This window comes from Dermacentor silvarum, chromosome 4, assembly GCF_013339745.2.
Source record: "Dermacentor silvarum isolate Dsil-2018 chromosome 4, BIME_Dsil_1.4, whole genome shotgun sequence".
Taxonomy (NCBI): domain Eukaryota; kingdom Metazoa; phylum Arthropoda; class Arachnida; order Ixodida; family Ixodidae; genus Dermacentor; species Dermacentor silvarum.
In genome coordinates this window covers 120,719,967-120,747,468 of record NC_051157.2, presented here as the reverse complement: position 1 = coordinate 120,747,468, position 27,502 = coordinate 120,719,967, and the positions used below count along the sequence as shown (strand labels likewise).

The window sequence follows — 27,502 nt, the reverse complement described above, 5'->3', positions numbered from 1 at the left end:
AACGCACACACGCACGCACCACCACGCTCGCTAGCTCACTCACTCACTGATCACCCCACGTCACGCACTCACGTCACTCACATCACTTCTATCCCATCACTCACTCACTCACTCACTCACTCACTCACTCACTCACCTCACTCACTCACTACAATCACTCACTCAACTCACGTCCTGTTAAGCAGGAATCATTGTTGTAAAAAGCTGCGCTCTTGTTTGCACGTGATCGAACACACACACACAAACACACAAAAAAAAAAAAAAAAATAGGACAAACGCGAGCGCTGTAGCGTAGCAATTGTAGGCCAGAAGGCGGCTTTGTCTTGTCAGCAAATCTAAAGATACATTGGTAGTACCCCACAAGTCAGTTGCAATGAATACCAGACCTTGCAGCTGTGGCCCCCCTTAAGCGATAACCAGTGATACTTTGCTTGAACAGACCTGATAGTCATTTGTTAGAACTACTTGTAGAAAAGCAGACATGGGGGTTATCCAGGCTTTTCCCAAAGAAACAAGGAAGCGCCTGCTTCAGGGCGTCGCGAGTTTAGTTGTGAATTAGTGCGAGGAAGTTGGCTGAAACACAGGACGATGTTCGAGGAATACGCGTAAGTTGACCTGAACATTCATTTTCCTCTTTTCATAATCCCGTAAGGGATTGCCCTGTTTATTCGAGCGCGCTTCTGCAGGTTAGCTCATGTTGGTTTCTCGAATGTGTTTTTTTTTTTCCTTCATTTTTTTGAAGAGAGAAATGAATGAGAAAGAACATCGGATAGGGCGTCACGCTAGTGGGCCCTCACGAAGGAGTGAACTCTATAGAATAACAGGTATGAAATGTGAAAGTGTAGGTTGTGTAAATATTGTAAATACGGTCGCCTTTTAAAGCGAAGCTTTCTTGCAGAGTTTCGAGGCACTTTTTCGTTCGTATCTGGACTCTAACGCCGGTCGCCAAGGATGCATGTTTCGACAAGCGGCATAAAACACCGTTCCTCGCGGGCAAGCCCGGGCGCGTTGAGGCGCTTGGGGCGTTTCTATCTGCAGTTGCACGACAAGAAATCGGCGTAGCAGAAACACCGCGACTGCAACACCACTCTATGAATCACCACTTAAAATTTAAACATATAATGTATGTATCATGTACTGCATGTAAATATGTTTATATAATATCCAGCCTGTCCATGATTCATTCCAAATAAAATCATTTCCTCGTATGACAATGCCACACATTAATACCAATATTTTATGCCTCGAAAACCACACTTCATACACACATACACATGGTTCGTGCAGTCAGTCACACCAATAACGTTTCGCTTTATATATAAGCAGATGTCAGCTGGAGTTGAGTCTGCTTGTCTTTTTCTATCTTAAGAAATTGAGCTAGCAACAGCCATGAACTATTTGCGCTCTACCTTAAAGTATCGCGAACTCAGTTCACGAGCTGCTAGACGTCTAAATCTACGAAGGCGCACCAAGGAAGACGAACGACGTTACGTTTAAGCAATAACGTCGTTTCCGAGGTTGCGAAAGCGTACTACTTTACATGTGCTCATGAGCGTGGGAGACATTGCATACGTCGTTCGTTGGCCTTCGGATCTGCATTTACGCACGAAACGTGAAATGACCGGAAGGCAAGCATCTTTTAAGCGAGCTGCAATCAAGCACGGTCGAATCGCCCGCGACGGGAACGTACTTGCGTGCGCTATATTGAGCTTACGAAGAAAACCGCAACAACGTGTATGCGACGAAGTGCCACAAATAGCTTTTAAGGAGCACAAAAAAAAATGTAAGCTGACTTGCATTAGTAAGTTATTATTTTACGATAAACAAAATCCCACACTCTTGCCGTGAGAAGAGGCTTAATAGTAAGCCAGAAAAGACACGAGAACGATATTGGTGGCGACGCCACCTTGATGTTCCCGCACCGGCTTTCCACGACGTCATGGTGTCTGCTCGGGCCTATAGTACAATTTTTTCCCTGTAAATATGGACTACATTTCATTATAAAGGAGCCAAATGACCGAACTTAGGAAGCTTTAAGAACTTATCCGCAATAGCCCAAATGCCAGAAGATACGTTGAAATCGGTCACGTCAAACTGACGTTCCGATGCTGCAACTACTACGAAAAATTACGAAAAAAAAAGGAAAATATGACTGTTATTTTCTCCCAAAATAATCAACGTATTACCACGAAGTTAGCAAAACTAAAGTTGTGAGATAATGCTTTATCGGTCTAAACGATGAGCGTTTCTTATTAAAGTGTCAATTTAAACTTCTCAGTTGTAGTGACACATTAAGTGTCGTCATCGCTGGAAGTAATCTCTCGATCCCGTAGAGGTTTACCACCCAGCTGTTAAATGCGTGCCAGCATTCAGCAAGTTGTGGGACAGCCCCGAGTAATTAACATGTAAAATTTACGGTGCCTTGAAGAACAGGAGACCCTAATAAAACAGCTTGTAAACTTTAGGCTTGTAGTTATACGTTACTGTTACTTTGATCTTACATTTTCGTGCATCGCTGAAAACACTCGATTACGTCGTGTGTTAGTTATATTATCTTGGAAATGTGCCAGTTACTCTTCGACACACAAAAAACAAAAAAAAGGAAGAAGAAGGCGGAGAAAGAGTGACCAAGGGCCGTGAGATGTGCCACACGTGTTAAATCTACCTCACGGCATTTCCTTTAGTTTTCTCCGTCTACTAAAGCCGAGAGCTTTCTTTCCTCGTGATAACCATAAACGGCCGCTGGCATTTTCCTCGTGCATCTTCTGAGCCATGTATTGCAGCGCCTATTATCTCGCAAATGACGGCACGACTCCTAGCAAGTCTCCTATACGATACAGCACATCCCTTTGCCCCACTGCCCACGACATGCTCTATAGCCTAGGCAAGACGGAGCATATATGTGCTTGAACACGTCAATGTTGGGAGAGACCGCAGAATGGGCAATCAACAGATTTGTTCGGGTTATACCGCGCTGTCCAAAGCAGTGGGCAGGAGGCAGTTATCCTCAACACGAGGAAAAAAACACGACAGGACTCGTACCGACGAAGCTAAAGCTATGCGGAAGCGTCTACCTAATTTTACGTGCGCGTCGTCTTCGCGTTTGCGTACACCCTTCCACCAGTAGGGTCTCCCTGCCTCCACCGCAGACCTGATCGCAGACCTGATCTTCCTCACTCGCTGATGAAGCCATGTCTTCAAGGCAGTCCTCGACTTCCTGGAGGACACCTCGCTGAACTGCAGGCTCTAGCCCTCCGCCATTCCCGCCATGGGACGCCACTTTCCCCCTCTAACCCTATCCTCATTCTTCCATCGTGTTTCTTTCCACTTCCCTCTCCCCACAGACACTGAGCCGTGCTCTTATTAGGGCTCCAGAAGTATGTGTGTTTTCCTCAGCTCAACCTACCCTCCTCCTCTTCCTACGCCTATCACTGAGTCCATAATGCAGGCCTAGCCGTTGTCCTAGACAGAGCTGCTTCTTTAGTATATAGCTGCTCTGTAGTACATGCTACAGAGAACAATAACTTTACCTGTATTAGCAGATTATCCCTCTAAGAAAAAAGAAGCCGCTGCTATCGTGAGAAGAAACTTGATAGCTAGAAAAGAAATAAAAATGAGAGAACGATGGCGACGCCGCGTTTAGCCAGCCCGCCATGACGTGATGGATCTTGGCCACGTCTGCTAAGACCTAAGCACATTCTGTATTGGTAAAGCTAGACTGCATTCTATTCCAAATGAGCCGAAGAATGAACATAACAGGTTTCCAGAAATTTCGCTGCGTCACAACTGCCAGTATACGAAAAAAAAAATTCAATATTTATGGCGTCAACTAAACATTAGAGAAGTGCAACGTTCATTTCCACATCTCGTTATCGACCTGTTACCCCGAAATTAACGAATATAGAGTTTTGGAAGAATGTGCTGAATAATTTACAATCAGTGATCAACCAGCGATGGCGTCACCGTACAGCACTCAGCCGAAGGACCGACCCCACAAGTCATCGTTCCAAGAAAAGGCAGCCCGGAACACCGTGTCTGTAACTTGAGTGGTCGCGTCGACCGCCCCTTGCGTGTCTGTGTGGGTTTGTGTAAGCTTGGGAATTAAAGGCGACTTCGACCTCGCGAGCTAGGTTGTGCCAGAGGGAGCGGTACCGGAAACGCTACGGAGATCGCAAAGCGAACACATGTGTTCTGCCCCTCCGTGGCCTATAACTTGCCACTATTGAGTTAACCCAGTTAACGAAAGTTCTCCAGCGACTATTGGTTGATTTATCAGCGAGCTATTTTATAAACAGAATGTTTTATCACTGTAAACAAATCTAGCTTTTCTGTTTAGGGTCTCTTTAAGCAGGGCCGCTATCTCGCACGCGTTCGAAAAGCCAACGCTCGGTTTCATCTCACGTGATTGTCCAGGCCGCGCCGATATCGCGGCCTAGGCCAATCTTGGCCAATCGCGTGAGGCGAAACCAAACGTCGGCTTTTCGAACACGTACAAGATAGCGGCCCTGCTCCTCAATGAAAAAATGCGCAGCGAATATCGCGCCTGTTCTTTCTTTCTGTCTTATTTTCTTTTTGCTTTTTTTTGTTTTGTTTTTTGCTCGTGTACCAGAGCGGCAGGCACTCGATTGCCATCTATAGTACTGCAACAGTACCTTTACAACAACGACTTCCAAGAACCCTGGCTCGTTCGCTTCACCCAAAATGTGTGGCCTTGTCGTTGGGGGTCATATTAACTTTTTATATGGAACCCTACTGCACCTTTCAGCAGTGGCATGGGCGTGTTACTCCTTTGTCCTCGTCCTCCTCTTCATAGTCATCATCGTTGCCATAATTATCGTAATTAGACAATTTCTGCGTGGCTTCGGTAGATACTAGCGATGTACGGAAAAATATCTCGCAGAGAGCATAAGCGTTTGAACTGTCTTGTTCTGGTAGTGCCGTTACTTTGCTTTACACACAAACACACACGCACACACACACACACACACACACACACACGCACGCACGCACGCACGCACGCACGCACGCACGCACGCACGCACGCACACACACACACACACGCATGCACGCACGCACGCACGCACGCACGCCCCCCCCCCCCCCCCCCCACGCACACACACACAGACACACCAAGAATTAGATTAGAGCTTGTGTCAGCTTCCATATTCATGTTTCAAGGCTGAAAGAATACCTCGTGATCCTCCCTCAAGAAACTCGCCCAAGCACATAATTGTATCTTGACAGTCTATACACTGCCTACAGATACAATCTCCTGTACCTAGCTATAAATGGTTATTTCACCCGTGGGTATCCCTAAGCGTCCTACAGACAACAGTTGATTTAAATATGCAAGGCATTAAGTGCTGTAAATACCGAGTGTATTGACCTATGGCCTTTTATGATCGAACGCTTAGTTAATGGACAATATATAATCTCTGATCCTACGTATAAGTATAATATAGCAACAGTCTTTTACCCAGAAATTTCGACCGACTTTCTCTTGGATAGAAAAATGAATTTTCGCAAGTCCGTGCAATGTCCCGACAGACTGCAGCTGAATGTACCTTAGTTCATCCAGCTACGAATCAAGTGTGGGGGAAAAAGTTGGCGCATTGGCCATACCGTGATATCATAACATCAACAATATTAGTGAACCAGATATACACTGAAAGAAAAGAAAGTCAGGGAAGGTTATCTGAAAGAAATTAGGAACGTCAGAACAGGTGCATTTCTTGAATGGAATTGAATACGAATATTTGAGAAAACCAACATTCGAATATCGAATCGAATACCGATTTTTTTGAACTTTCTGAACAATGTGAATTATCGAGGTTGCGTAAAGTTCCACTGGCAAAAAAAAGGCTTATGGACATTATTTAATTGATACATACGATTCCATCAAGTAGATATCAGGCCAACTGAGAAAATTGCAAATAGGATACATATCACTGAAATTGATTATATCTGGGGCTCCATGACACGGATAATAAAGAGACAATAATAAAGTGTTGTTTTTCATTGAAGAAGCTAACTGTAATACCTACAGCACCACGCATCGTTTTAAAGGAATCCAAACATGACGAGATTGACAAAACAATAAATCGCTTTGCACAAAATGAAACGACGAATTCATTGGCTGAATAGGGCGCGGCACGCTTAATTTAACGGCTCGAAACTATTGCGCACATGCGACTTCCTCGATGAGTTCCTTCAGCAACTGTTGCCTCTGCGTAGCTATTGCGGATCCTAGCAGCAAAATTATTTGGCAGTCTCCACGTCCATTGGTCCTTATCAATGTAGAGTGCAACAACTCTTGTTATCCCTTATAGTATTTAGAAGAAGCAAATACTCGATAACGTTGAATCATTCAATTATGAATGGATTATGAATTGCATAAAACAGATGATTCAATTCGGATTCGTAATTTTGAGTAATCGCTCACCCGTAAAAAATCTACCCAGACAAAAAAAAAAAAAAAAAACTGAATTTCCGGGTGGAAATACGCCGAATGTAGAAAAATTAAAGACTAAAAACGGTGAATCCTAAATATTCGAGTTATGGATCAGCACTTTTACAGAACTACCGCCTAAGCATGTGTGCAACTTGTGTATGAGCAAAGGGTCGACAAGCGATAAAATAGCCATACAGTAATTTTTTTTTACGGAAACGTTTTCATGGTTGATAGATCACGTTGCTTCATGACTGATGGATCCCGGATTTTTGTGGGGCGACCAGCCAACACTGTAAGAAATCAGAAAGACGCCGGTGAATAAACACGCAGACAATGTAGGCGGCTGGAGTGGCCACATCGCGCGAGCAATGCGTTGAGAAACAGCGCATCCATCTTAACAAGCTTGCAACGAACAAATGCGAGACACACTCGAAGTCATAACTGTGGCGTAGAACGAAGAAGGAAGGCAGAGACCGTTTGACTCCGTAATGAAAAACGACAAAAGCTGCATCTCAAGGAAAGCAGTAATTGATGCTACTGGCAGGTGGAGAAGGGCATGGGCCGGAAAAGAACCGACAAGACAGCATTCACGAGCGTCTCGGCAAGAGGAAAGCGAGGAAGGAGTGAATGATTGACAGTACTAAGTGGAAGCGAGTGTGCAAAAAAGCAGAAACTCCGTGTGTAGGAGCGGAGCGTGGCTTACAGAAGATGGATTAGCTAACACCATCTGCTGCTTCTGTAAAGATGCATGGTTTAGAAATCCCATGTTTCAGAACGTCCGCGAGAAGCTGCCTTGCTTGGTAACGCCGAAGATGGCGCGAACGGCATCGCGAGAGCGCACCGTGAGTATTCCTTGGCAGTTCTGCTCGCCCACGACATGGAGCTATTAAAAAAAAAAAAAAGCCAGACAAAACACGCACATCAGCACCGGCGCCTAGAGACAAGTGACACCGAATTTATGCAAAAACACTGGGCATTCCAATTGTGTTGTCTTCGTTAACCGAGATCGCATTGTTGTCCCACTATACGAGCTCAAACTATACATATAGAGACTGGCGTTCATCCTTGCCTCTTCGAAAGCCTAGGCTTGATGCATGACTTGCGATCGCATTGGGCGTTTCTGCCTGATGTGCTATGCCAAAGAACCCGCGTGCACCTTTTGTCGCTTTTCTGACGTCAGCGGTGACGCCGTTCTCGTCCTTGGGGTTCACGAGGGAGCGCCGTCGTTCTGCTTCATCGGTTCAAAGATCCTTTCAAAGCGTCACCATCCACGTGAAACTCAAACCTGTCGAACAAATAAATCATGCGTCCCGCTAGGCAGATGATCGAAAAGTGACAGCTGCATAACGGAGGATTATAGTTTGTTCCCGAAAGCTGGCATGGGCACGGGTTTTCCCGCAATTATTTGATGACAACGAGATAGGGAAAATTGGCGCAAGAAATGAAGCGGGTGTGGATACGTTCGCCCGAGTCTCTAGAAGACGCGCCTAAGTCTGGAAAGATGCAGTCAGGTGATGTATTCTGGGACGATCACTTTCGGCGATACTATCGCATCGGCGAGCAGGCGTACGCTGATTGGCTGGCTGAGCAATACCGGATGAGCAGATTGGCCAGTTGAGCACTACTTCAGGCGAAGGCGAGAGTGATCGTCCGAGAATACGTCCCGCTATTTTCATGACCTGCTGAGGGATGCAACAGAAGGTAATGAGAAGCTGAAGCAAAAATGCTGACGCTTTCCTTCATGTATAACGATGTTCTTCCGCTAGTAAGACAGGCACGCAACGGAAAGCAAGGGCTGCGTTTCGCAAGGATCATTACCTCCAATTCTTTGTGTCCATCCAGCCGAAGGACCGAAATCTACGGTAAAGGGGGTATAGGTGAGAGCCTATAACCAAGGGCAAAATGTATCGAAAATGAAAAGAACCGCTACAAAATCCCGTCCCAGGCCACGTTAAGTAATTACTTGATGAAGTCAGATGAAATAAATTTTTCTGTAAGTATAAAGCGTGCTAACATAGCCACTTTTCGCTTTGCCCAGTGGGAGCCATATGTATAAGATGATCGCATGTATATACGAACATACCAGACTGGTCCTACGTGCGCTATCCGACTCGTATTGAGTTTGTAGGCACTCACACTTCAGTCTAGAGCGCGGAATCGGTGCGCTGCGATGCGAATAGTTTATAAGTGCTTTGGGGGTTCGTTTGAGAGTAAATACTAGTTACTAGCAGAAACCACAAAGCCACCCTGTGAACACAGTATTCAGCCCAGTACTTTGAATCTATAGCAGCTGCTGTATTAGTGCTCTTTCTTTGCTCTGTGGGCCAGAGTTCTAGCTTTGAAGACCGAAGTTTGGAGGACCATACAACGACAAGGCGGCGTATGCGATGCGGCATACTTACGTGCGCTTGGCCGTATGATTAAACTGCTGTAAAACGATTTCGCATTTATGGTGTATTATAGTGTTCATTGACGATTAGAAGGATGTTCACACCAGTACGCGCAACCTGGGACTCTGCAAGTCGGCATGCAGGAGTGTCCCGCCCGTAACGTGGTTCGTGCTCTCGTGCTTGCTATCGCTAACCAACAACCTCAACCAACAACCCTCTAACAGCTGGCTGCTTGACCACTCTCCAGTAGTTTGGTAGTACAATTGTTTGGGAGGAAAGCAGGCAACTAAAACGAGAGAGAAGCGAAATGGGAAAGGTAGGGAGGTTAACCAAGGAAGTGCCCGGTTGGCTATCCTACACTTGGGGAGGGGGAAAGGGGAAGAACCGATAAGATGAAGGTCTTCACTGTGGGAGAGTGCTGCTGTCGCATGAAATGAGTTCAGATTCGGAGGAACCGCTGGCGTCTGCTGTTTTGTTAATTTAATGCGAAGCATTTTTATACTATAGTGCAGCCACTTGATCGTGGGATGGGCAGACGGGGGCATCATCTCGTCGTTTTGGTGGGTTGATCCGGGTGATAGTGCTGCCTAAAATTACGTGCCCCAGTGACCACTGGCTATGCGCACTGGGCCCGCTGGGTATGTGTCGCAGGGTTTTAGTTTGCCTTCAATCTGGTTTGTTGCCATTCGAAACATTCATTGTTTCGTATTATAGATGCTGTAAGTACTACTGGCTGATAATCTCTACATAACCGTTCGTTACACAACACTTACATTATTCATGCAACCGTTCTCTACAAATCATGAGTGCTTGGCGTTACGTAGCCGTCGACTACAGTTGAGTCTGCTAAATGTTATTTATTGAACGAGAGCTTCTGCTTAACGCTGAGCAATTGAGGCGAGGAACCGACCGATGTAGGCTTGGCAAACACCGGAGAAGTAGCCAAGGAAAGGCTCGCTTTGAAATTGGTCAAAGAACTGTGGCTGTTGACATACGCCATAAAATTTTGAGGTAATGTTGTCCATGTAAAGGTTGATAATTTGCGAGAGCCGGCAGAGCGCGTGCTTGTGCGTGCGCGCGCGCGCGCGCGCGCGCGCGCGCGCGTGTGTGTGTGTGTGTGTGTGTGTGTGTGTGTGTGTGTGTGTGTGTGTGTGTGTGTGTGTGTGTGTGTGTGTGTGTGTGTGTGTGTGTGGGCGAGTGAGGGACAGGGAGAGAGAGACAAAGAAGAGGGAGAGCTGGATGCCTCATCCGTATTTCTTACAAGAAGGTAGCTGTTACATATGCAGACATCGCCTCGTATTTAAATTATATGAGGCCGCAATTGATCTCTTACTTTAGCTGCTCGTATGCACTATCGACCGAAAAAGTTTACGGACCGCGGGATCTCAGAAAACGCTAAATATCCGAGCAGCCTTAAAAGTAGCCAGAAAACCATACACCACAATGTTGTTCGCATATACCAGTATAGGCTGGAAAGGGGAATACCAGGCTGCGTTTTGAGGCTGCGGAGATATTCAGCTTTTTGTCAGATCCCTTGGTCCGTAAGCTTTTTTGGTCGATAGTACATCACCGTAACGCACAAATGCGTATGCACAAATAAACCTTTACGCGCTGGTGGTCGGATGGTGCGAAATGCATTTATCGACACCTAGCCCTATTGCGATGTGAAAGGATGACCCGCGCTGCTATTAGGGGACGTCGGGCAACGCAGCCGCTTTTTTAGCATCTATCATGAGACCCTTTTGTGTGCGCTGTGACAGCAGTTTCTTTTACGCCACAATACATCCATGACATGCTTTTTTGACAGCAAAGTTTGGGAAAAAATTAACATTGTGGTTGTCTGTCCCATAGTTTGCTACAGGTTTATTTATTTATTTGCTCATTTATATATATATATATATTTATATATATATATATGTATATGTATTTATTTATTTATTTATTATTTATTTGCTTATCATGCCCTCAAGACCAGAGACGTTGCAGAGGGGAGTCGTTATGAACAATTACAAAACGGTTGCAAGAATGAAGTAGGGTTCAAGACCAAAAAAACGAATAATTGCTGCTAATTATACAATGTTAGCTAAGGCACTAACTGCAGTGAACATAAAGTCAGGTAAGGTAAAACTAGAAACCAGGCAAGGTGTCGTGAGTACAAATAGCTGCTATTTATAAAATACTAGCTAATGCTTCTTAACGACAATGTTTATCAGTATTAGTAACAATATTTGCAGGAAGGTGGTTTCACCCTCGAGATGTGCGCGGGAGAAATGATTCAAAAAAAAGACTTTGCTGTGGCATGACATAATCCTTACCTTTGATGTTGATGGATCCGATGAAAAACATACAGCTGTTGAGAAATTAGATCATTTCACAGTACAGGGTAATGGTACAACTTATGGAACGAAGCTAAACCGCGATATTTTGTGGTGAGATGCTAATAACGGTAAGTGGAGGTTACTGTTCATAATGCTTATGCTTAGTGTTCTGTTGTGGTTAGAAAGAATAAAATGAACAGAATTATTTGGAATATTAAGGTCAAGGCAAGTAATTTGTTTTACTTGACATGAATCGCAAACTGCCGACGCATTTCTAATTTTGGGCGTATTATAAGTGTCGTATAAAGCAGTAGTTTTAGAGTGGACGGAGCTGCATGAAAATTTCGGCGCACGTAACCTAGCTGCCGGCTAGCATTGTTAATTATGTAATCAGCATGAACAGCCCAAGATAGGCCAGTCGTAATATATAAACGTCAAGGTATTTGTAGTGTACAACAGATTCGAGAGTGTTGTTATTCGGAGAATATCTAGGTAAGGCATGAGTCGATCGGGACGTTCTCATTATTTGCATTTGTTATTGTTAAGTTCCATTAACCATTTGTTACACCAGCTAAATATAGCATTAAGACCGGAGTGCAGTGTGGTTATGTCATGGAGGTTAGTTATTTCACAAAGAATCACGCAATCATCAGCAAATAGCAGAATTTTTGACGATATTGCTGCAAGAAGATCGTTAATATAAATAAGAAATAAAAGAGGACCTGCACAGAACCTTGTGGCGCACCTGAATACACTTCAGTGAAAGAAGAGCTATGCCAATTAGCACTGACGAGTTGTGAACGATTGGTTAGGAATCATTCGATCCATTTTAAGAGGTTACAGTCTAGATTGAGTAGGCTCAGTTTGCACAATAAAAGCGTGTGACAAACTTATCAAACGCTTTAGAGAAATCTAAGTAAATGCAGTCGGAAATTGAGGACTTGTCTAAATTAATACCCAAGTAGAAAGGCCCCTACCGCATCGTCGAGCGCACATCTCTCGTGAACTACATTATCAAAGCCGTCGCACCGTATTCGGACCTGCGCTGTCGGGGATGATATATTGTTTATGTGCGGCACCTTCAAGGCATACTACGACCCGCTAATTGAAGTGTGCTCCTAGGCCGCCAGGACGGCTCCCTTTTAGTTCCCGGGGTTAATTGTAGCGAAGACGACGAACGCTGGCCAATCATCATCAGCAGCGCTAGGTACGGGTTCGCCGCTCGTGCTGGGACTCTCTGTTCTGCTCTACCGCCGCTCTCACTTCTCAGTCAATAAAGCGCTTTACACATTGTACTTTCTGCGTAAACAAGTTTAGTTGTGTTTAACACGAATATGTTATACGGAAAGCCATGCTGTGCTGACGCGAAAAATGTATTGGTTTCAAGAAAATTACCAAGATTGCTACAAAGAATGTGCTCAAGCATTTTGCAACAGACACAGGTAAGAAAGCTTGGTCTATACTTAGCAAGAGAAGATTTAGTACCTGAATTGTGGATTGGAACCACCTTCGTAAGTTTACATTGTGTCCATGGATTGTTGAAAACGTTTGGTTAATATAGCCGAACTGTAAGTATATAGAGGTGTTAAAAATAATAAAATGATATTAAAGATGAGTAGGGCGACGTCAGATGTATCAATAACGATGGGATTTATGCTTAAATAATTACATTGACTTTTAAGGGATATATGGAAGTTATATAATGACGTAATGTTTTTGGTGAACTCAGTGTGTTAAACAGCGTGTTCTTGAGGTGCGCAGATATAAGGAACGTGCCCCATACGCCGAGCAAATGTATCTGGCTTTCTAGTTCCACTTAGCAGTAAAATTCGTTTGTCAAGCATTCTAACTCCACAGCAAAGCTGTGGGGAGGGGGAGAGTTCTGTATATTTCTGGGCTATTGTAACTTGGTTTATTCCATAGGGCTTAACCGGAAGCCTTTTGAGACCTGTGTGTGTAAACATATGGGTTTGCTCGCGGCGCTGTCAGAATTCAACGAAACCTTTTATTCCGCAGGAGACATCGTAGGCCTAAACAGAGGACAAGCATGGAGGTCGTGATCACAAAGCTCCAATACATCCCGTACTTCGGCGCCCTCGTTGGCGTGGCGGGTATTATCACGAGCTACGCCATAGCCGTCAGCAAAGGCGACGTTGATCCGTGGCTGCCGTACATCAGGTGAGTGCTTCTTCTTGTTCGTTATCATCATCATCGTCGTCGTCATCATCAACGGACATTATTGTGAAAACAAGTGCTCGAATATACAATTTTCTACACGCAATACAAATGATTTTATGTCTGTTGTTTGTTGGTTGTTCCTTTTGCTTCCTTGTCAAAATGAGTACGAAAATCTTCATAAATGATGCGTAATTTTTTTTCGTCTTCTGATGATTCATGTTTACTTCTGACGTCTTCCTTAATTGGTCGCTTTTGATGGTGATGTAAGCATTGATGACATAGCATAGTGCATGTACACCAACTGATTTGTGCTCACTCTTGCCGCTCTTCTCTCGTTTTAGTTAGATGAGTGCGCGCGTCTTGCGATAATGTACCTTTCATGACTGTTTGCTCTCTCATTTGATGTCTGGTCACTGATCCTTAGCTGCTGAAGATGTAAACAGTGCAACTACCTGCAGTAATGTCTGCCGGCGCCATAAGAATCAGTGAGTAAATGAGAAAATACGTGATTAGCTACTGCTGATGACCACGTGAGATGCACGAAAAAGATCCTCGTGTCGCGTGCTTGGGACCCCTCCGATTTTTATTTCGGACCACATGCTCGCCTGCTTCTACACAAATCGACGCCCTTCCAATTCATTTTCAATTCACTTTGTTCCATGTTTCAACTACATGAAGGTGTGAGAGAAAAAAGCTGCCTTAAGGGCAGCTTGACGGGCTCGGACACCCGGTACATAATGTACAGTTAGGCAAAATGGAGAGCCCATATTCACGCAACTTTCGCGCGCTGAAATTGCCTGCAAGAGCAGATTCCGGGCAATCGTGATGTCGGTACTGATATTAGGGAGGGCAGCAGGCCTGTGGCAAACATCACTTAACAGCGAAACGCTTCGCAATTTCGGCCTCAGATGCCCGAAAACAAGAATGCTGAATGTGTTACTAGATATCGGCGTTTTGTCAACACAGGCCGCGCGTCTATAGGAATTCTTTAGACTAATACGCGTTGGCACGTATTCTCGGGCCACTCCGGGAACGAGAAAAAAACGAAGCTCCGTCGAAAATATTCAGCGAAAGGCGAAGCGTGGGAGCGTGTCTTGAAAAAATGGGCTGGTGAACGCTTCCTAGAAGGGCCCCGCCAGCCGGCAAACAGATTCAGATACAAAGTGGACGGCCTTGGCGGGACGCGATGCAAATAGATGGCTGCTAAGAAGCGTGAATGCCAATCGAGCCACACAGGGCTTGGGGAAAACATTATAAATATACGTACGTAACTGAGGCTTCCCCTCAGACCAGCAATTGCATATGTTTTCGCCTGTGAATGTACCTGTCGGGGCCACAGGGGTGTACATGCGGTTTTCTGCTCGCGCGTCCGGATCTGGAATCTCCGGCACGATGGTGCCAACATCGACAAGAAGGAAGGCAGTTACCAAGTAGCGTGCTGCCCGATTTGTGAAGCTTTTCATACATATACATGTATAAGAATACCTATGAACCAACTGTCGTAATCGCAGCTTTCCCTACTAAGGCAAATTAAAAATTAAATTAATTGAAGCTCGTGGTTTTACGTGTCATGGCCATGATCAGATTATGAGGCATGTCGTAGTAGGGGGACTCCGGATTAATTTTGACCAGCTGGGGTCTTTAACGTGCACCAAATGTACATTACACGCGCTTCTTATGCACTAGATCCGCTCCCATCGGAATGCGTCCACCGCGACGTGAATCTAAACCGTGATTCCGTGCTGAGCAGCGTGACGCCGTAGCCACAGGCCTATACCACGGCGGATGCACCAGGGTAACGTTTCGGCAAAGACATACGCTCTGCTGAAGGGCTTCGGGTTCACCCGGAGCACTCTGTGGTCCTTATCGTGAGCCCGAATTTCAGTAACCCTTCATTTATTTGCATTCTGCTTGCAAGTGAATGTAGTCGCTCTGGTCGGCAGTATAGCCAGCAATGTTGCGTCCATGGAACGCTACCGAGCTGCCGCGTGGTCATACATTCCGCATCTAGATTGTCACCTCATCTGGTCTAAAGTGGCAGCGAGGCCTCGGTCTCTGCCTAACAGCATACCGCTCCCGGCGCACTAGTGATTGTGCGAATCGGAGAAATCAAATGTTTTGCGTGTTTCATGTGCAAGAAACATGAATGTGCCATAGCTGAACAATGTAAGTGGCTCCCTGATTTTCACCTTTAGGGAAGCGCCACCAATTAGAAAATGTTCATTTAAGGAAACGCGACAAAGCTTCAGTTTGGTGCCTCTCGTTTTGAATTCACTATAATTTCTTACTATCAGAACGCAGGCGGTCATAACATGCTGCGTGAGCAAGAAAACGGCCATGAAAGAGCAGAAACGAAAAGGAATATAGTGACAGCCTTTTATTGCGAGAGCAATTATATGGACATTCCAACCTTATTCCTGCCGTCGCCGTCGTCGTCGCCGTGAAGTTCCGTATAAAGTCCAACGGCGATAGAATTGTCGCCGCGCGCCGTATGCGCTATGTGCGAGTGAAAGCGCGCGAGGGACGCGTGCTTTCGCGGAAAGCGAGCGTACGGAGGAGAGCAAACGCGACGTTCCGTCGTGCGAAAGGCCCTGGGGGGATGGGAGGGATAGAGAGGAGGCGTCGTTTAGCTGCGGCACCAAATGGGTAACTTGCGATCGGGTGCTCGGGAAACTGGTGACTCAATCTCCCACGTGAAAGAAGGAATGCGGGAAGGCAGCGTGGGAGGGAGGGGGCGCGGCTTCTACTCTGCCAGCAACCGGGCACTTGTACTTTGCGCGGCTGAGGGCTGCCGCGCGCACTATATCTTGAAAGCGATCTCCGCACGGTTCTTACCGTTGTATGCGCTGTGCTTTCGCCGCTCAGTTTCCGTTGAAGCGATAGAACTCACGAAACTTCGGTCGCTGCCGCGCTTGCTCACGCCAACGTTTTGACAGTGGTTGGCTGCGGTCATCGAGTGTGATCACTCGATCATGGGTTTATTATAAAATTCGGAATCGGTTTTCGATTGATACAGACTTCGGAGACGAGAAAAGATGTTCTTAGGATATATTACAGTTGGAATGTCAAACAGGAAGGCTGATATATATATATATATATATATATATATATATTAGATGTCGAAAATGGAGAATGTAGGCATCGTTGGGGCCGCAATACATTTAAGATATCTTATAGGGCAGCCTCTGCCATTTAAACGTGCACTTAGTACCGCTGTACTCGAAAGCCAACTTGGCGGCTTTGTAATATTACGAAACATTCCATATTCCCCATGCATAAACTTCATGTTATTAATGATTCTTTATCTGTGGTATCCGCTTCACTTACCCGGAGCCATCTACTTGTTAATGTAAGGCGACGCCTATTTTACAGCGAAGGCGTCTATGGCGAGGGTTCTATGCATTTTTTGTGTCCGTCAACAGATCTGCGTGTGCATCACCTCCCGAATTCGACGCAAAATCTCTTCATTCTATGCAAAAAGTTATAGGTCTCATCACTTAATTGGACACGCATTTTCAGTAGATTAGTTATCAATAGGCACTATTCTCAAGTCAGTAGACTCTCAGGTAGACAATAAGGGTTTCTGAAAGATTTGACGCTGTGCGACCCGCATCGGCCATGTGTACGCTCCCACGGCCCTCTCTTTGTCATCGTGCGAAGTGCTTGCGTGCTTAGTTTCCTTCCGCTCTCCCGGCGTGGCGGTCCCGTCGCGCGTGTCTAGTTTCCTCCGGCTCCCAGAGGTAGCGGTAGTCTTCCACGCGAAAGTATGCCGCCGATGAAGACCGCCGATCAAAATAAAGGTATGCGTGCGTGTGTCTTGCTTCTGGATGACCGCCATCGCCGCTCAAGAGAAATAAAATTTGTTCATACCTTTGATCTTAATTCTGTGTCACCTCTATGTCGTGGGCTAAACTGCTTTGCTGGTAATCCACCTTCACAACAGTGGAATGGGGCGTGATTTTTAATAACAAATCAACAAGAATAGCTAGACAGCGCAGAATCTCATGAAGCTATTATCGTCTGTTCCTTAGGCAGCTATTATCGTCTGTTCGCTTATCGTCTGTTCGCATCGTCTGTACGCATGAGGCCAGAGTATGTAACCTGCGAGTTTCGGTAGTTGTCGTTGATGTTGTTGCTGCTGTTCCAAAAAGTTTCACAGAGCGCTGTTGTGAGGTTGCCCTTGCTAACAGCTACACATCCGCCCTTTCGGCATGGAGCACGACCCGCGGCATCCCGAGTCCACAAAAGCTTTACTAGCAAAACATCCTGCAATATGATAGCAGCGCCAGACTGCCAGCCGCCTCTCACATTCCCCAGAAGAAATGTTGACGCGTAGTTTCGCGTTTTATCTGTTATGCAAAAAAAAAAATAATGTAACACAAATGAAGAAAGCTGTCGCAGGCGTCTCCTGGTGTTTGTTATCTCAGTCCTAAGTGCACGCTGTGTAAGCAGCAGTAACCGGAACTCAGCCTCTTGGACAAGATCGCAAACATTTCACTATAACGGTCAAGTGCAATGCGAACGGGGCCACAGATTAGCTCGGCGTTTGCTTTCTTCCCCCCCCCCCCCCCCCCCCCCCCCTTCTCTTATCTATTTGGCATAGAGCGCTCCTAGATTGGTCGCGTCGTATTTCGCAAGAGAGCTCAGCAACATACAAACTTCCAACGTGACACTGTCGAGGTTTCCAACGAAGTCGGAGATTCGTGAAACAAAAACAAAATTACGTAATTGCCCGGACCAGCGACGTTTGAAACTTGCTATATGGCATAGCTTGCTCACATAGTTTGCTGCCGCGACCCGCAGTCGCTGGTAAAAGCGGTGCGCGCCGAGATTTCGTACTGATTATTTTCCACCTTGGTGATTAAGTCGTGCACGGCTGCACCGCTTTTATCGCTGGATCACGCATTAGGAGCGAGGAATAAAAGTAGAATTGAAGGAAGAAAAAATCATGACGAAATACCCCGACCCTGAACACCGAGGACTGGGCGGTGCAGTGAAGTCTCATACACTCGTTAACTGCGGTAGCCGTGACCTATATAGTGTACTTAGACTCACGGAGTGGTGTAGTATAAGTAAATAAATTAAAAAAAAATAGGAAACGGTAATAAGAAGTTTAATTGTTGCTTTATACCGTACGTGCTCTATACGTGCTGTTGCTCTGTAAGTGTTACTAAGAATTTTTGCCAAACCTGAAAGAAGCCCGCAAAAGCAATATGTATATATATATATATATATATATATTGTCGCGTAGCTGTTTGTCTTTGCGTTTCTTCGTCGCCTATGTTGTGCAGGAGTGTTCTTTTCTTTCTTATCGTTTTGTTTCTCTCAAAGTGTCTTTTCGCCTCGAGTGTGTAGGACAGCTTGGGGAATCTCAGGCTGGGCACCACCCGTTTCACCTTAGGGTCCGGCTGGGTGACGGCGTTGTCGGCCGTCTTTGTACTTGGCGGCAGATGCCCCGTCTTCCGATTCCCCAAGCTGTTCGGTAAATGCTTCCCGACTCTTTTGTGCACTTTCTCTTTCTAGACACCGGCAGTTGTTCTTCGCTCTAGCTCTTCAAAAGCCCAACGGCTGCCTCTGTAGTTTTCTGTATGTTGTTACTTTGCTTTGACTCATAATTCTTTAGGCCGACTGCTGTCACCAAGTTTAAACCCGGCAAAGCCCCCCCACGATTGGCTGTTCGTATGTGTATCTGTGTGGCCTGATTGGGTCCTGTCAGTGAGGCATTCTGATTGGTGTTTTGTTTGCTCTCTGGTGGGGTGTTGGGACGCTTCCGGAGGCCCCGGCAGGAGTTCGCGCCGGATACATCAAGGGAGCAGGTCGCAGCGTGCTCAGATGACATAGTTGTGTAATGTGCAAGTATTTAAAAGTGTAATTCGAGTAACTAAAGTTCAAATAAACCAAATCAGGAAAATATCTATGGATCTCCGGTGTGACCGTTTCATCTCTCCGGTCCGGTACATGCAGACCAAGTAGGGGAAGACTAATTTCGAAAAAAAATTAAGTTTTTTTCTTTATTATCACGAGCCACATTATTACAGTTGGCAGACATGCTATCTTTATTTTAAAGAAGCAATTAAAGTATTTTTTCAAGAAGTATATTGTTTACTAGAAGCCACATACAAAAAATGGTTGGATACAAAATGTCGTACACATGTCCACAAAACATATGTGCCGAAATTTGATTTGCGCCTCTATGTTGCGTAATAGTCCAGGAAAACAGCGCTGAATTTGGAAAACACATGTTGGCCCATGTTTACGCCTCAATAAAATACTGTACTGCGTTTTCAAATAAATCTGGCAAATAGCGGCCATCAGAAAAAATGGGCACCAACTATTTCTGTAGAAATTGTTAAACAGGTAATTTTGGTTTTAAGAAAGAAAAAAAAATACTTAACCTTGCACTCGGCCGCGCAACGCTTGAAACAGCGAAGCTGCGCGATCGTAGCCTAGCATTTTCCGGAAGTGCGTGCGAACTTTTCATCTTATTTCTCATGATGATGATAATTTCTTTTTGCGCGTCTCGGACTTACGGCCGTCACTGCGCGTTGCATAGCTCAGCCTTGCAGTACCAACACCTCGTTCCAATGCCGACACCGCGTTCCAGGAGACCCCCTCCGTGAATGCGTCTCTCTCTCACTCTCATACTGCGCAAAACCTCTTCACCTCGCAGAGCACGAGTGTACGAACGCGCCAGCTGTGGAAGAAGACGACGACGCTCGAACGCAATCATATGGTTTGCATAAATGCACGTTCTGCAAGCGTGGCTCTATAGCCTACAATAATATGAGCACCAGGTGGACATAAGTAATCAAACGTCAACGAGAAGTCCATATGAAGATAACGTCACACACAGCAACACCGTCCTTCACAGCAAAAACTTGTAAGGGGAAGTTAAACACCTAATCAAAAGTGGATACCAAGCCGGCTGACATTCTTCTTGGTCGTAAATGTCCTTTAACAGCATGATTGGACTGGACTGGACAAACTTTATTTGGGTCCTGCAGGACGCGCTTAGGGCGTAGTGGGCGTCTCCCACGTAGGGACCGACAGGGAATACCTGGCGGCCGCTTCGTGGGCCTGCTGTACGGCCCATTGCTGGTGGGCGAGAAGCGAGCTTCTGAGGGACTTCTCCCACTTGTCCGAGGTAGAGTCGGGATGAGCGTTTCTACACTCCCGGAGCATGTGTGCGAGTGTCGCCGTGTATCCGCGCGAGGGGCACATGTCGCTGGGGTACGCGTCAGGATAGAGAACGTGGAGTTTGGCGGGGTTTGTGTACGTGTCTGTTTGTAATAAGCGTAGCGTTAGCGCTTGCGGTCTGTTAAGTTTGGGGTGTGGGGGCGGAAAGATGCGGCGTCCAAGGTAGAAGTGTTTGGTGATTTCATTGTACGTAATGGGTGCATCCCGGTCGGTCTCTATCTCGGCGAGGTGAGGTTGCCCTGGGACGGCGCGGTCAGTAAGCGCACGCGCTGCGTCGTGGGCGATCTCGTTGAGGTTTGGCAGGGCACCCGGCACCCGTCCGAGATGGGCGGGGAACCAGATGACGGTGTGGTGCTTCAGGGTACTCTGAATTGGCGCTGAGCCGTGCTCCCTCAAGGGCTGCAGAAGATAGCGCCAACCTTTCCCTTTCCCTCAAGAACCACTTATCATCATCATCAGGGTACTCTGAAGCACATCATCATCACAGCATGATCATCTGAACGAAATGCGATCTTGAGGAAATTGTTTTTTCTGCATTTCGGTCTTGCATACGAGATTTCCATAGGCTATGCAGGCCTATCAGTAAAAACATATCGAATGGAACATCATCATACGGAGCAACAAGGTATCGGATACTGTGAGTACTTAGATCAAAATATTTTTGCAAATTTCTATGGATAACATCCCAAAATAAAATGGCATCTTTACAATCAACAAAACAGTGTTCAATGGTTTCAGGTACGTCACATAGGCGACAGTTAACTGACGAAACGAAAATATTCTTTTTATGCAGCCATGTTTTAACGGGCAATGTTTCAGTGTGTAATTTGTAAAAAAAAAGTTTTTGTAGAAGGGGAACTGGCATTTTGCGCACTCTTGCAAGCACATCATGTACAGGTAATGTGATGTATACGGATCTATAAAACGGCGGAGGGAACAACATTGATATTAAATCTTTGTAAAGATTTTTTCGTGACACAGTAAACAAATAATCTTTAGAAAAGCGAACAGTCAGAAAAGAAATAGAAAAATAAACCTCACGCATAAACCCCCATAAACAAAGGTCTGGAAATTAAATTTGAGGACACCACCAATTCTGGCAGGACATAAACCAGGTTAACCTGCATGAAAGCTCGTAATACCGGATGAGAGCTATCCCGAAAAAAGTAAAAGCGTGAGACTAACTGTCTCACATATAAATGTACCAACCCTAACCCTCCAGCACCCACTGGTCGAAAAAAGTTGTCGCATCTCATAGGTTCAAAACTGGAAGACCGTATGAACGTTGAAAAAATCATATGAAAACGTTCAATGTAAAGCCTTGCGCAGTGAAGAACCTGAAAGACATAGAAAACTTTGGTTGCTATAAACATGTTGCAGGCTTCTGCTCTTCCAAATATTCATAGACAGTGCGGGAGAAAGGTATTTGTGAAGCGCTGGAGGGCTGGAACGCGCTCTCTCCAGTAGTGTGCACTGAACTTGTAGGCATGCAGTGGAACTCCTAGATATTTAGGTGGCACACAGGACCACTCAATTCCAGCATAATGTGATGGTGTAATGGCCCAATATCCAAACCATAGCCCTGAGCTCTTAGTGTTATTCATCAGCGCACCGGAAACAGAACCAAACTCTTCTATGATAGAAAGAGTTTTATCGATGCTGGGCTTGTCTTTGCAGAAGAATGCAATATCCTCGGCGTATGCTAACACTTTTACCTCATTACCAAAAACATTAACACCACGAACACTGCTGCAGTTCAATATGCTCAGACAGAGTGGTTCTAAGTAAAGGGCAAAGAGGAGCGGGGACATAGGGCATCCTTGTTTCACGGAAGAACGGATGTGGACGGGATTTGAGCGGCTACCATTGACAACAAAGCGGGTTGTACAATGACTATAACAAAGTCGAACGCCATTAAGCACACTGTGGATCCTACATTGGCGTGTTCTAGAAGAGAAAATAAAAACGAATGCCGGACCCGATCAAATGCTTTGGCGAGGTCAATCTGGAGCATTGCAAGTTGATCATAAGAAGTCGAGAAGTACTCAAGAACTGTGCGATCAACGTGTATATTAGTTTGTATGGAACGGCATTTGATACCACATGTTTGATGAGGACCAATAATAATTGAAATCGCTACCTGCAACCGATTTGACAAAATTTTAACAAAAATTTTGTAGTCAACGTTTGACAATGTTATCGGTCTATAACCATCATTAGAACGTAATTTTTCTCTGTCAGTACTTTTAGGTATTAACACTGTGTGGCTTTTTGTGAAAGACTGTGGTAAATCCTGTAGTTCAAAACTTCTTAAAAATATATTCAGTAGAACAGGCGTAAGAATGGAGCTAAAGGTTTTATAAGATTCACCCGAAATGCCATCGGGACCGGGAGATTTTGACATGGGTAACTGATCAATGGCAACCTCTGCCTCCTGTTTAGTAAAGGGACCGCTAATGACTGAACAGTCTTCATCAGTTAGAGGAGTTATTAAAGACGCAAAGTATTGTAGAAGCTTGATATTCTGGTCTCCAGAAGCATCACTGAAGTGCACCGAATAGGAGTCTTTGAATTGAGACATAATATCACTCGTGTCAGTTACTAATGCGTCTTTAGAATACATGTTGGTAATAACTTTCGCAGAAGCGTGGCGGCGTTCATCGATCAAAGCCTGACGGGTCGGCTTCTCAGAAAGCAAGGCGCGGTTATTACGTGACCGAACACGGGCGCCTCTGTAGCGCACTGCATCAAACTTTTGCAAGTCACATTTCACATTTGCAATGTCATCAGCGTACGTTCCAGGAGATTCACATTCAAGCTGATAAAGGTTATAAAGACTTTTCAACAATTTCTTCTCTTCATACTTTTTATAAAACGACTTAATAGAACCAGGTTCAATGGCAACTGATCTGATTTCTTGCTTAAAAAGCTCCCATGCAGCGAATAGTGGCAAATCAAGAGAGAAGCAATTTTTCAGTGCTAAGCATACCTGATCAGTAAACATTTTATCACCAATTATAGATGAATTTAACTTCCAGAGTGCCCACTTAGGCCGGAAACTAGGACGAGTGTCACCGCCTAGTCGCGTAATTACCATACAGTGGTCGGAGAACGAAATAGGGTGAGTTTTGCATAGAAATAGTTCCTGTACATACATCATTTCATTCATTGTAATAAATATCATGTTCAAAAAAAAGTTGTCGCAGTTTCACCTGAAAGGCGAAGCATCAATTGCGATAACAAATTTGTAGAGATCTATACGGAGTAATGATATTAGCTTTATCAGCTAATATGATATTAGCTATATCAGCTAATTTATAAACTTGGAGATGCAGCAGCACCGGCAACACGCAGAACTGTTGTCGACGCCGTCGGCGTTTTGTCCGCGTTCGCTCAAAATGCGTGCGGCGTTGGTGACTGTTGCCGGAGCCTCTGATATAAATAGGCACTTGGTGCCGCAGCTAAACGTCGCCTCCCTTCCCTCCCCCTCCCCCCCCTCCCCCACGGCCTCTCGCGCGTCGGAAGAAGGCGCGTTTGCTCTACATATATGGTGATTGTAAAGGAGGAAAGAGACGCCTACTTCTGCAGCCCTTAAGGGAGCACGGCGCAGAACGCGCGTTTGTTCTCCGCCGTGCGTTCATTCCCCGTAAGAGCGCGCGCCCCTCGCGCTCTTTCACTCGCACATACAGCGTTCGGCGCGCGGCGCCGATTTCATCCCCATTGACGTCATACGGAACCTCACGGCGACGGCGACGGCGACGCCGACGGCAGAAATCTGCTTTTGAGTGTCCATATAATTGCTATCGCAATAAAAAAAGTGGCTCTATAGCCTAGTGTTTACGACGCTCGCTTTGGGTCCGGGAGTACGCGGGCTCGACTCCCGCCTCGGCAAGAAAATTTATTTTATTTTCTTTATTGGTAGTGTCTTGCTACGCACCACAAATTACAGTTGGCTAAAACAGCTTCGCTGTTTAAATGACGTTTAGACCCACATCGTAAAGGTTCGTTGTATGTTGCGCTTCAATGCACGACTTTATGGCTGGAAATACAAACCTCACGGACTCGCACAGCAATGAAAGGCTGTAACTGAGAGAGACAGAGAGACAGAAGAAAGGGGAAAGGCAGGGAGGTTAACCAGAGGGGAAGGCCCGGTTTGCTACCCTACGCTGGGGAATAGAGGTGAGGAGGAGGTAAATTGATAGGAAAGTAGAGATAGAGAAAGAAAGGGAGCTCAGATATACAATTGCAATTGGTCACTGTCACCGCATGCGATCACTGCTCAGCACAGTAGCACTTGTAGCACTGTAAACATCAGTTCAGGCTACAGCCGCTTGTACAATTCTGTAGTATTTAAATACTGCAACAGAGCACTCGTCGCCCTCCGCTGCGATGTCTTGTGATGTCGGCATTCTAAAATGGTTTCTTCTGTTTACTGTCTTCGGTCCAAGCAAACTGTATTGTCTCTGCAAATTGTAGCGAGGACAGTCACAGAGAAGGTGTTGAAGAGTCTCCTCGCTACCAGTCATCCTATGAGGCGTCGCCGGCCCATTCGTTTCGGAAAGCAAAAGACTTCATAACGGCTACTCCTAGCCATATTCGATGAAGCAGGGTAGCTGTGCGTCGTTAGAGACCAGCTGGTGTATGCGAAGGCGAAGAGAAGTTTTCTAGCGGCATCTGTCCTTGATAATGGTATAGACTCTTCTTTGTCGCCTTGAAGAGCCGACCGAGCAGCGTTATCGGTGTGCTCGTTGCTAGAGTGCACTCTATCGTTGCCTATGACGCCGCAGTGACTTGGAAGCCACTGAATTGTCACGCGGTGTCCTTGCTCTGCCAAGGTATGAATTAACTCTTTAATCTGGAATACCAGTTGTTCGTGTGGTCCGCGCCGCAGGGCTGATAGTAAAGACTGCAGTGCTGCCTTCGAGTCACTGAATATGGACCATCTTCGAGATTGTTCTTGGCTGACGAGACGAAGTGCAGCGCGAAGAGCTGCAAGTTCCGCAGCCGTCGATGTCGTTGGGGGACAGGTCTTGAAACTGATGGTGGTGGCTCTCGCCGGGAAAACCACAGCTCCAGAGGAACACTGGAGAGTTGCTGATCCGTATGTATAAATATGTACGTGGGCGGCGTACCTCTCATGCAAATGGATTATCGTTAGCTGTTTAAGAGCAGGTGATGACGGCTTAGATTTTTTTCCTGATTGCTGCTACGGTGAGATGCACTGCAGGTTGCGCCAAACACCGCGGAGGAATCCATGGCATAGTTGCGAGGGTGAAGCCTGATGGAAGGCTGGTGTAATAATCCGAAAAGGTAGTACAAAATGATGCCTGTGGCCTTTGTGACGGTAGTGTTGCAAGATGATGAGAACGGGCACGGGCAAAGTGCCTAATGCGCACTCTCAGCGCTGCTAACGCAATGTGTGTTTGTATGGGTTCGTCTTGGGCAATTGCTATAGTCTCCACTGTTGATGCGCATTTAGGCAAACCTAGGTAAACTCAAAGAGCCGAGCTTGAATAGCCTGTAGAGCAAGAAGATTTGTCCTGCAAGTGTTGGTCAGTACCGGCAAACTGTATCTCAAAAATCCCAGAAAAAGAGCCCTATGCAATTCCAACATTGCATGGACTGACATTCCCCAAGTCTTTCCGCCCAGAAACTTGAAAAGCTGGAAGATTGCTGTGAGGCGCTGTTTCAAGTAGGTCACGTGCGGGCTCCATGAGAGATCTCTGTCAATTATTATGCCCAGAAATCTGTGAATCTTCTAATAAGAAATGACCTGGCCATTTATAGAGATGGCATAGGGTGTCGTTGGTTTGCGAGTGAATGCCACCAGTGCACATTTGTCTGACAAGATTTCATGACCTTTGTTGCGGAGATATACAGCCCTCAGAGTAGCAGCTTTCTGAAGTCTTGCATGTATCTGAGGACGTGTCACACCTGAAGTCCATACACATATGTTGTCTGCATGCATTGATATCTTTATCACTGCTGGCGGATGTTCAACGAGACCAATGAGTGTGAGGTTGAATAGGGTGGGGCTTAGTACTCCGCCTTGAGGAACACCTCGGTAGGCGTATTGTCGTGCGATTTGGTCATCTCCTATACACACAAAGAATGACCTCATTAATAGATAATTAGAAATCCATTGAAAAACTCGATCCCGAAGACCAACCATCTCAAGAGCATCGAGAATAGCCTCGTGAGATGCGTTATCGTATGCCCTCTTGACATCTAAGAACAGCTGCAGATAATATTTTACATGACTTTTGATGCTGGACATACGTAGCGAGATCAACAACACTGTCTTTTGAAATCGCTATTGAAATCTCTATTGAAAGTCTGGAGCTGAAATCGCTATGACCGAAATAGGGGCCGAAACACGCGCTTGTGTAGCATATTACTGTCGTTTCGCTTGGAGTTTCCATTTCCAGCAAAATGTTTTGACATTCAGGGTGTTTCGGAAGATGCATTCGAAATTCGTTAAAAGATAAGCATGACGCATAAAATAGTGATTCATTTCGATTATGTTTTTATCCCACAGGCAAACATTCCAAAATGGCTCGAGCTTGCAATTAAGCACGGAATAATGTGCAATAGGCTCATTAAACTTTAATCTGAGAGAGCCAGATAAATGACCCTGCGCAAAAGTTTAGGTCCAGGAACCATCAACCCATCAGCCCTTCGTAATCGCTTGCAGGGCAGACATGCGAAGCTTGAAGCTCTTAATCTCTGCAACCTATTGAGTTCCGGCACCCAGAAGACGTAAACTCAACTAAAGAAGAATTGAACTGTCAGGCCTTTAACAGATGGCCATGAGCAACATAGCATACGTCTCACCGTCAGGCGAGCGTCAATCGGGAGTCCCTATCAAGCCATGTCCTTGCTCGATTATAGAGGTAATTATTTTATTTCATATTAATGCTTTTTTAAACTAGCTCGAGCCATTTTAGAACGTATACCCGTGTGACAAA

At 45.6% G+C, this 27,502-nt stretch overlaps 2 protein-coding genes across 2 annotated transcripts in view; both read left to right on the top strand.

Annotated features, from left to right (window-relative positions):
• The window catches only part of LOC119450598 (DNA damage-regulated autophagy modulator protein 1), a 391,336-nt gene that overhangs the window by 162,711 nt on the left and 201,123 nt on the right, over nucleotides 1–27,502 (top strand). The window lies entirely within an intron of this gene.
• Nucleotides 1–27,502, top strand: part of LOC119448867 (DNA damage-regulated autophagy modulator protein 1) — a 94,274-nt gene that overhangs the window by 26,954 nt on the left and 39,818 nt on the right. Inside the window, exon 2 of the mRNA XM_049666534.1 lies at nucleotides 13,176–13,337. Within this exon, the coding sequence (XP_049522491.1) occupies nucleotides 13,207–13,337 (131 nt within the window). The 5' untranslated portion in view covers nucleotides 13,176–13,206. The remainder of the gene's footprint in view (nucleotides 1–13,175; nucleotides 13,338–27,502) is intronic.